The sequence below is a fragment of the Myotis lucifugus genome, unplaced genomic scaffold (genome assembly GCF_000147115.1).
Source record: "Myotis lucifugus unplaced genomic scaffold, Myoluc2.0 scaffold_229, whole genome shotgun sequence".
Taxonomy (NCBI): domain Eukaryota; kingdom Metazoa; phylum Chordata; class Mammalia; order Chiroptera; family Vespertilionidae; genus Myotis; species Myotis lucifugus.
The window spans coordinates 1,238,535-1,248,843 of record NW_005871277.1 but is presented as its reverse complement, the minus strand read 5'-3'; the positions used below and the strand labels follow the sequence as shown (position 1 = coordinate 1,248,843).

General features: G+C 52.5%; 1 protein-coding gene across 1 annotated transcript in view; it reads right to left on the bottom strand.

The window, feature by feature from the left end:
- Window positions 1-2,970: 2,970 nt before the first annotated feature.
- The window catches only part of SVOP (SV2 related protein), a 34,501-nt gene continuing 27,162 nt past the window's right edge, over window positions 2,971-10,309 (bottom strand). Inside the window, exons 12-16 of the mRNA XM_006098321.3 lie at window positions 9,520-9,627; window positions 6,826-6,937; window positions 5,431-5,512; window positions 4,765-4,854; window positions 2,971-3,177 (exon numbers count right to left, since the gene is read on the bottom strand). Of these exons, the coding sequence (XP_006098383.1) occupies window positions 2,971-3,177; window positions 4,765-4,854; window positions 5,431-5,512; window positions 6,826-6,937; window positions 9,520-9,627 (599 nt within the window). The remainder of the gene's footprint in view (window positions 3,178-4,764; window positions 4,855-5,430; window positions 5,513-6,825; window positions 6,938-9,519; window positions 9,628-10,309) is intronic.

Here is a 10,309-nt window from a genome sequence, read left to right as displayed (position 1 = left end):
TATCCTCCTGTGAAACGCTAGTAAATACGATGCCCGGCCCTGCGGGAGTCCCCCTGTGACATGAGGTTTCAGACGGCAACATGCAGACGAGAGCAGGGAAGAACGGCAAAAAGGAGTTGAGTCTTTGATGACACAGTTGAGCTGCTGGGCCCTTCCTAGAACTGCCTGCCTCTGGGCTTGCTGTTGAATGAACAATGACTATTTTCATGGTTGAAGCTACCACTGACTGGTTTGACTGCTGCTTGCAGCTCAAGGTCGCCAGTCCTTTGATGCCTGTTAGTAGTAACTGAGGGAGACTCTTCATCTCATCCTTCAAGGCTCTCTGGTGCTTAATATTTACTTAAAAATAAAGACCGTCTGTATTCGCATCAAAGTCCATCCCTAAGAGTCTTCCATCCCGTTGCCAACACCGCCAGGGTCGTTGATGTGTTCCTGAGAATATTTGAAGGAAGGGGAAGAAATTACGCAACCCCAGCTACACTGAACATCCTTTGCCACTTTCTGAAATCTTTCCTAACGCAGACGAATGGATGACATTTCCGTTCATGGAAACAGGAGCTTTCGGATAGTTCAAAATTAGATGCAACCGTCCTTAGCGAGAGGCTTGGGCAACTTTTGTGGCAGCTCGTGTGTCCTTCAGTAATATTGATTTTTTTTTTCTTTTGAAAGGGCAAGCGATTTAGAAGGCAAAGAATTTTTTCACTTGCATTTTCTCGAGAAGAGAAAGCTCTCAATCGCAGGCCTCTCTGCTCCAGCCCCTGGAGAACGTTTCTGCCCACCAAGTCCTCCCACCCCCCACCCCCCCGCACCAGTCCCCCACCCCTCCGGGTTATTTGAGGGTACAGGGAGTGGACACGCTCATCCGGCAGTGTCTGGCCAGCTGGAAGGCAAAAAGGACAAGCGAAGGTTCTGCGTTACCCAGGAGAGCTCCGCAGACCAGAAGTAATTAGAGCTATAGCCACTCGGGGTTCAAGGGCACCCCCCCGCCCCAGTGCCAGGGAGCGGAAGATCTGCCAAGCTGCCTCCTCCCCGACTGATTGCCTGGGCTGAGGGGGCAGCAGCCCCTATTCCAGGGACACTGGATTGTTTGTAGTCGACCTAGGACTTGAGCCTGAAGAAGATGCCCACTGTGACCTCCACACCGTTCGGACAAAGTGTTGCCTCCCACAGACCCAAAGTCACGATGTTGGCAGCCAACTGTATACATTTCCCCCTCATGGGAAAACGATCCTATCAGAGCACAGGGAAGCGTTGAGATGACCCTGGCTGGTCAGAGTGGGCAAGGCCATTAGGGTGAACGGTCACTAGGACATTATGACAAACGGACAAACTTCGTCCCTTGCGATGTCCATCACCAACATGTTTTTGTTTTGTTTTTTATCCTCAGCCGAGGATATTTTTCCATTGATCTACAGAGAGAGCGGGGAAGGGAGGGGGGAGACAGAGAGAGAGAGAGAGAGAGAGAGAGAGAGACATGGACTGGTTGCCTCCTGCATGCGCCCCCTCAACCCAGGGCCGGGGATCAAGCCTGCAACTGAGGTACGTGTCCTTGACCGGAATCGAACCCAGGACCCTTCAGTCCACAGGCTGACACTTTATCCACTGAGCCAAACCGGCTAGGGCCAACGTGTTTTAATAAGAGATGAACGTACACATTTGGCGTCCTCGCAATGTTGACTTCAAGCAGACATCTCCAAGCAGAGGGTCAAGCTTCTCTGGCCTTTGTTGGGACCCAGCAGCTTCCTCCCTCCTTTCCTAGGTTCCCTGCCTTCCTGGTGGGCAGGAGGCTCCCGTAACCCAAATCCAGGAGGTGGGTGTCAGCCCTCCCTTCCAAGGCCAACCCCGAACCCAAACCACCTTCCTCGTCTTCCTTTGAAAATGTACACGTTTCACACATCCGGGTCCCCCCCGTTCCTCCCCAGCTCACGGCACCCCTGCCGTGGGTCCATTGCCGGAATCCCAAGAGCTGCCTCTGTGTAGAGACCAAGCCAACCCTTGAGAGCAAGGGCGGCAGAGGAACCAGGGGGAAGGACTCCTGGCCCCTGGGCCCCAAGGGAGGGGGCGGTTGGTGTAGCATCATTTGTTTTTCTCCGTCCACCCAAGCTCCAAGTCCAAAGCGCCGAGACCTGAGTGAACTGTCCTCTTCCCCCAAGAGTCCCCAATCCGTCTGACCGAGGAAGGGGCCGGAAAAGAAGCCCCGAGGAGGCCTCCGCTGCTTCCGAACGGGAGGGCCCTGTTTTGGCTTTGGGCTTGGTTCTCCCCTCCCTGTGGGCCCAGTCCCCAGTGCCTGGGGTAACAGCTTTCTGGGGTTGTCGTCTGGTGCAAGCCCAGCTGTCCCCATGGACACATTGGGATCCCCTGGAACCAGGGACAGCAACTCCCGAGGGGACCAGGGGGGGCACGTGGCTCAAGGTCAAATGCACGTCCATCGGTCAGAGTCAGGCCCTGCCTGGGGAGGCAAACCGAGAGGCCCCTTTCCGAGGGAGCGTTTCTCCAACCCAAGAAAAAGCTGTGCAGGCCACACCCGAGTCACCTGCGATTTCAAAGAAGAAAGCCGGGGGCCCGGGGTGTAGGAGAAACCTACTGACCAGGTCTGGTTGGTGGGCGGCAGGGCTCACGGGCCTGGGCCTGGACTGTGTCTATGGAGACCTTTGGGTTGTTGCTCAGCACGGGTGTGGCCAGCTAACTCTGGATGGTTTCTGGCTGGCTACCAGGGTCACCGGTGTGGCAGTTTTCCCATGCAGATCCACAGGTGATTAACAAGCCTCCCCCCACACATCCAGAACCTCCCCCCGGAGCAAATGCCTCCCCATCCGTGGGTGGGTCTCAGTGAACAGGAGCCACCGGGGTCCAGGTTGTGCTCTTGGGCGAGTTCTTGGTGTCGGCAGTGACGGTCGGTGCCCCAGACGGGCTCCGCCAGCTCCCTGGGCTCCACGGCCTCAAAGACCAGCTCAGCCCCCCCAGAGGTCACTACTCCTGAGAGCCCGAGTTCGACCTGGCGACGCCTGTGCCGTGCGTCCCTCGGCCCACCATCTCCTGGCCCCACTCCCGGTGGCTGGATTCCTGCAGCCCGCGGCCTTTGGTCTCGATGGGCAAAAAGCAGGAGGCCAGTGCAGCCAGGAGGCAGCAGCCACTGTAAACCGCCAGAGACAGGTACACGGAGGATTCCAACATCACCTGGGGGGGGGTGAGGGGGTGGGGAGAAGATATGTGTCCGTGAGAGCGTCCTTTCTGAATAACCACCAACCGTTCAGATGATACTGATAACGCCAGGCCCTCTTGTAAGCACTGTGTTGATTGGCCCCTTTAGTCCTCACGACAGCTCCGTGAGGTAAGGTTCCTTGTCCCCATTTTGCAGAGGGAAAAACTGAGGCTCAGAGAGGGTTAAGTATCATACCCAGGTTCATAGAGATACGAAGGATGGGCTTGGGATTTGAACCCAGACCCCAGCAGGCCCAAGCGTCTGTATTCCTTCTATGAACCCTCTCTCCTGCAGCAGCGCCTCTGTTGACTCCCTAGCTCAATGGCACCAGGAAAATCACAGCAGGGCTGCACCTCATTTCCTCCGTTTGGCAAATGGGCACAAGGGCAGTGTCCGTCTCCTAATGAGAAGATACCGTAGCAGCACTTGGCACCGGGCGGGCGCATGGCAGGCTCTCAACCAGTATTAGTTAGCAGCGACATACAATGGCCAAACACAGCAGCACAGAACCGAACTGCTTGGCTCCAGCCCGTGTTGGAATTCCAGGTGCGTGAAATACCCAGAATAGATAAGTCCGCAGAGACAGAACGCAGTGTGGTGGTTGCCAGGGGCCGCAGGGAGAAGGGGGTGGGGAGGGACTGCTTCCTGGATACAGAGTTTTTGGGGTGATAAAAATGTTCTGGAACTAACTAGGGGTGATGGTTGCACAACATTAGGGATGTGCTCAATGGCACTGAATTGTTGGTTTAAAATGGCTCCTTTTTGTGTGATAACAAACTTTTGTCTCAATTTGAAAAAGTGACAAAAAGAGGGAGAAAGTAAATTAGATATGTAAAAAGTAAAGATATTTCAAAATAAGATCCCTAGCCGGTTTGGCTCAGTGGATAGAGCGTCAGCCTGCAGACTGAAGGGTCCCAGGTTCGGTTCCGGTCAAGGGCACATGCCTGGGTTGCGGGCTCGATCCCCAGTGTGGGGCGTGCAGGAGACAGCTGATCAATGATTCTCTCTCATCATTGATATTTCTATCTCTCTTTTTCCCTCTCTCCTTCCTCTCTGAAATCAATAAAAAAATATTTTTTAAAAATCCCTAAAAATGGGTTGAAATGCTTCAAGATACACATCGGGTTGCAAAATTCTACAATGACATCTGATGATCCATCTCAGAAGCCCGGGGCGGGGACATTCGTTTCCCACAAATCATGCTGGCCAACTTGTTCCCATCCAAATTATGTTTAGCCAAATCATATGACACCCCCGGGGTCTCCTGCGTGGGAAAGACCTGGGTTTGAGCCCCAGCTTCCCTACTTCCCAGCTGTGTGACCTTGGGCGAGTCCCTTGACCCTTCCGGGCTTGAGTTTTCCCATCTGCAAGCCGTATTTCTTTCCTCATAAGACGGTGATAAAATACAATAATATTACTGTATTTTATACAATAAATTATTGTTAGGATGAAATACAATAATACACACGGAGGGCCCCACAGAAGGCTCAGCACATGGTAACTGCCTGCCACGCGCTGGCTTTGGGCACCCCCACCCGCTCTGTACTTGGGGGGACACCTACCTGAGCAATGAACGGAGTGATGAGAGCGCCCACTCTCGCCATGCCACTGCAGGTGCCCAGGCCCAGCGCTCGCGTCGCCGTGGGGTAGACCTGAAACACAGCCACCAGGTGTGGCCTTGAGGAAATGCAGGTCCCTCCTGCCGCCCCAGCTCAGGGATGATGGCCCTGACCCCCAAGGGTGGGCCTGCAGTTAAGGCGAATCCCTCAGGTGTTGGTGACCCCGCTAAGGGGTGGGATCCTGGGGTAAAGACTCTTACCCCAAAGGAGATAGGAAATTCAACAGAGAAAGAAGGCGAGAGGCTGAGCTGTGGGTGGGAACCCAGCAAGGAGGTCCTCCTGCCCCCTTGGTGGTCGCCAAAGACTCCGCCAGGAACTCCGCTCAGGATCCAGGGACTGTCCTACCTGCCACTTTCCACTAGTTGACCTTGAAGCACTCACTGGTCACGGACGTTAACGGCATTTCATACAGAGAGAGACTGAGATGCTTACAGGGCGTCTCAGTTCATCCACAGGAGTGGCCACGTGCCCAGTCTCCATGGGGATGGGGAGGGGGCAGGTCCTGTACCCTGTAGGATGTTTAGCAGCATCCCTGGCCTCCACCCACCAGATCTGGTCACATTTCTGTATCCCCCTCACTGCCCAGCTGCTCCCACACACCCCTCCTACCTCAGGTGTGTAAACATAGGCCGCTTGGAAGCCTCCCGAAATAAACGCTCTTGCAACGAAGAGTAACAGAGTGAGCATCGTTCTAGGTGGAGGGAAAAAAAAAACAAAAACAAAAAAAGACGAGCAGGTATTTTTTTCTGTCAGCTTGTTTCAGCAAAGTCTTATCTGCCCAGGCAGAATTTACACCCCAGAAATGGGCAAAGCCCACCTCCACCCAACATAATTGATGCAGGCACGCGGGCACTCACATCCCGGTGCCCTCCCTAAGGCCTGCTTTTTAAAGGTTTCTCGTTCTCCAAAGCACCAGGCTGAGAGATAGAAACATCTGTGCGCCCAGGTTGGGGAGAAGTGATATAAATAATCAGAAGTCCCAGCAGGTATTGAGCCAGGAACCAACTGAGCCAAGGAAAGTCAACTTCTGTTCAGTAATTTTAGGAGAATCCTGATCCCCAACCTTCTGTTCTATTTTCCCATAAACATCTCAGAATATCAGCATTGCATGCTCTAAGCCAGCGGTTCTCAACCTGTGGGTCGCGACCCCTTTGGCGGTCAAACGACCCTTTCACAGGGGTCGCCTAAGACCATCCTGCATATCAGATATTTACATGACGATTCATAACAGTAGCAACATGACAGTTATGAAGTAGCAACGAAAATAATTTTATGGTTGGGTCACAACATGAGGAACTGTATTTAAAGGGCCAGAAGGTTGAGAACCGCTGCTCTAAGCTGTATCTTCAGACCTTCCCCAGATTCCTCACCAGGCTTTGTCTCGGGCGTCTCACAGGTCAAAAGAGGCACAGACCACTTCCACATTTTGAGCCAAAAAGGGATTATAACACAGGGCCGATTTAAAATATTTCCACGGGACAAATGAACATCTTAAACCCATACATAAATCCAACAGCTATATGCATGATTTTTACTGGGAGATAATATCAAAGGTCTAAATGTGATGGCATTGCCCTGACCGGTTTGGCTCAGTGGATAGAGCGTCAGCCTGCGGACTGAAGGGTCCCAGGTTCGATTCTGGTCAAGGGCATGTACCTTGGTTGCGGGCACATCCCCAGTGGGGGGCGTGCAGGAGGCAGCTGATCGATGCTTCTCTCTCATTGATGTTTCTAACTCTCTATCCCTCTCCTTTCCTCTCTGTAAAAAATCAATAAAATATATTTTTAAAAAACGTGATGGCATTGGAGGAGAACCTGGACCAAACCCCCACCGGGGGCCCCAACTTTGAGCCCGATCTTTTGGTCAGTTTTCAGGCCTCAGCGCTAGGGAGGGGCTGGAGGGAATCCCTCTGATGACCCCCAGCGGGTCACAGGCCCAAAGAGCCACTGCCCAGGACCTGAGTCATCAGCCTGCTGGCCAGAGAGAGCTGGTGTCACCACCCACCTGCCGACACAGATAAACAGCAGGAGGCTGCACAGAGAGAAGACGACGAAGCACAGCGCCATGGTCTTCTTGCGGCCCAGGCGGTCAATGATCCACAGAGTCACCAGGACACCTGGAAGGGAGCAGGGCACCATGGCAGGCAGCCCCTGACGTGGCTCCCAGGGACCCCCACCTCCTGGCTGTCACACCCTGTGCAATGCCCTTGAGAGGGGGCCAACCTAGTGACTCACTTCTAATGACGAGAATATAAGTGATGGAATGTCACTTCTGAAATGAGGTTATAAAAAGGCTGTGACGGCCCGGCCAGCACGGCTCAGTGGTTGAGCATCAACCTGTGAACCAGGAGGTCGTGGTTCGATTCCCAGTCAGGGCACACGCCTGGGTTGCAGGCTTGATCCCCAGTGTGGGGCGTGCAGGAGGCAGCCGATCAATGATTCTCATCAATTGATGTTTCTATCTCTCTCTCCCTCTCCCTTCCTCTCTGAAATCAATAAAACAATATATCTCTATATATAAAAGCCTAATCGACCGTTACTACCAGACAACTGACCGACTGGCCGGTAGCTATGATGTGCACTGACCACCAGGGGGCAGACGCTCAATGCAGGAGCTGCCCCCTGGTGGTCAGTGCACTCCCACAGCCAACCTCCTGCAGCTGGCCAACCTCCCGTGGTCCCTCCCCCCAGCTGGCCTTGATCGGCCCCAATCACTGGCCAGGTCGAGGGACTTCACCCGTGCACAAATTCGTGCACTGGGCCTCTAGTTTTTTAATAAAGGCTATGACTTTGTGGTGGTGGTGGGGGGGGCATTCTCTCTCTCCCTGGCTCTTCTCATGTGCTTGCCTTGTTGGCCACCTGGAAAGGAACTGAAGGTGACCTCTGGCCAACAGCCAATGAGGAACTTGAGGCCCTCAGCCCCACAACCCTGGAGGAACCGAATCCTGCCAACAACCGCGTGAGTGAGTGTGAGAGCAGATCCTGCCCCACATGAGCTTTCAGTCATTGGCTGAAGGCTGTTCCCCGGCGTTAATTCCCAAAGTGGCACTTCCGGCCACTTTGCTTGCTTTTCGGCTTTCCATTCCTCCTGAGACAGCCCTGGGGCACAGAGATGCAGATCCTGGCAGCAGCAAGTTGCAGGATCAGTTTCTGCTACGCCTCTCCAGTCTCACTGCCTCCAGCTGTAGAAAGGGAAGAACTAGCCCTAGCCGGTGTGGCTCAGTTGGTTGGAGCATTGTCCCAAACATCAAAAGGTGGTGGGTTCAATTCCTGGTCAGGGCACGTATCCAGGTAGTGGATTGGATTCCCCAGTTGGGGTGCATGCAGGAGGCAACTGATTGATGTTTCCTCTCTCTCACATGGATGTTTCTCTCTCCCTTCCTCTCTCTCTCTCAAATCAATAAAAACATTAAAATGCTATAAAAAATAAACATCTATAAAAATACTTTTAAAAAAGGGAATAACTATACAACTTCAGATTGTATAGTTAAATGAGATTAAATTAGATTTAATGATTAAATGAGAACTTATCTGTGAAACATTTAGCACCGTGTGCCTGAAATACAGTAAGCGCTCAATAAATATGACGTATTACTATCATTATAATCATTGCTATTCCTTCTGAAGGAAAGAGATAGATCGCCATTGCTTTATGGGCAGGTTTGGATTTTTTGACATCCCACTGGTCCTTTCCAGTGTGACTGGTGTTGGTGGACAGTTCTCTGTTGGTCTCTCATATTTCTCTACATCTTTCGAGCAGAGAGAAGTACTAGCTGCCCTTTCGTTCCAGGCTATCATTTCAAGGTAGTTTGTATAGAAACAGCCTTGAAAGATAAAGATATAGCCTCCTTCTATAGAGAAGGGCATGTTTTGTTTAGTGTCCGATATAATAAAGGGGATGTCTCGCTCTCTGGGACGCAGGCTGGGCAGGTTGCTGGCAGCCTATTATAAAAGACTAGAGGCCCGGTGCACAGATTTGTGCACTGGTAGGGTCCCTTGGCCTGACCTGTGCCCTCTCTCAATCCCGGACCCCTTGGGGGATGTCGGATAGCTGGTTTCGGCCTGACCCCTGCAGGCCCGATCCAGACAGCAGGGAGCCCAATCCTGTGTGTTGAGCATCTGTCCCCTGGTGGTCAATGCCTCATAGCGACTAGTTGACCGGTTATTAGGTTCCTTAGGCTTTTATATATATAGATGTAGATTCCCGAATTCCTCAGCTGTGGGCAGATCCACTGCACTGTAGTATCTCCCCGGCCCCTTCTTCATCATCCCCCTGGGACTTGGGGCAGGAGGACCTGACATTAATATGCTGCTCGTGCTGTTTGCTGTGCTCAGGAGCCGTTTGTCTCTGACCCAGGAGTTTCGTGTCTCCTGCCAGCAAGCACGCAACTGGGCAGCTTAAACTCGTTAGCCTTCGCGTGGAGTGAATTCTCAGCCCCTTCACAGTTCTTGACAATGTGTAGCTCAGGGTGGAAAAAACAATCCCAGCTCCCCCGGAAATGGGATTTGCTTCCAGGTGGCACCAGGAATGTGGCACTACCTGGGAATCCAACTGAAATGCATCATAATAATTGGACTGTTTTAACCATAAAAATCTCATCAGCTTTGCCAAAAGAGGGAAAAAAAAAAAGACTGGCACTGGACAGCTGCCACCTTCTCAGGCTTCCTTGCCCGGCCCCATTTCCCTCGGGTCCCTCACCTGGGAACTCGGAGAGGGTGGTCCACAACAGGTCCATGTAGTCCTCCTCACTCAGGTACTCGCAGGCCAGGCTGCACTTGGCCTCTACTGCCTTCTTACTGCTGGAAACTGGGAGGTGGGCGGCAGAGGGAGAGGATGAGCCATGTGCAGAGCCTTGAGCCACACTCCCCTGCTCCCCAGACCTCCTTCTCTGCAGAGTACGATTTGGCTGGCGTGCCGTGAAAAGCGCCCAGCCAGGCTCAGGAGTCAGACAGCCTCAGGTCTGAATCCCGACCAGCTTTCTAGAGCTTCATCTCTCTGAGTATCCGTTTCCTCAAAAAGCTGGGACAGCCCGGCTGGCATGGCTCAAGTGGTTGAGCATTGACCTATGAACCAACAGGTCACAGGTTTGATTCCCGGTCAGGGCACATGCCCGGATTGTGGGCTCGATCCCCAGTGGGGGGCGTGCAGGAGGCAGCGGATCAATGATTCTCTCTTATCATTGATGTTTCTATCTCTCTCTCCCCCTCCCTTCCACTCTGCAGTCAATAAAAAATATTTTTTAAAACTGGGGCTAATAAAATCACTGGGCAAGATGGTCGAGAGAATGAAAGCCAGGTGTGCATAAGAATGTGCTCAGACACTTCTTTAAAGTTTTTCCTGTAACACACCGATCACTTCCCAGCACACTATATAATTTCCTTCCTTATTTCGCCATTCTCTTTTTCTCTCCTTTTCCTCTCTCTACACCAAAATGCAAGCTCACAGGCCAGGAGATTTGTCTTTTGTGTTCACTGATATATCCTAACAC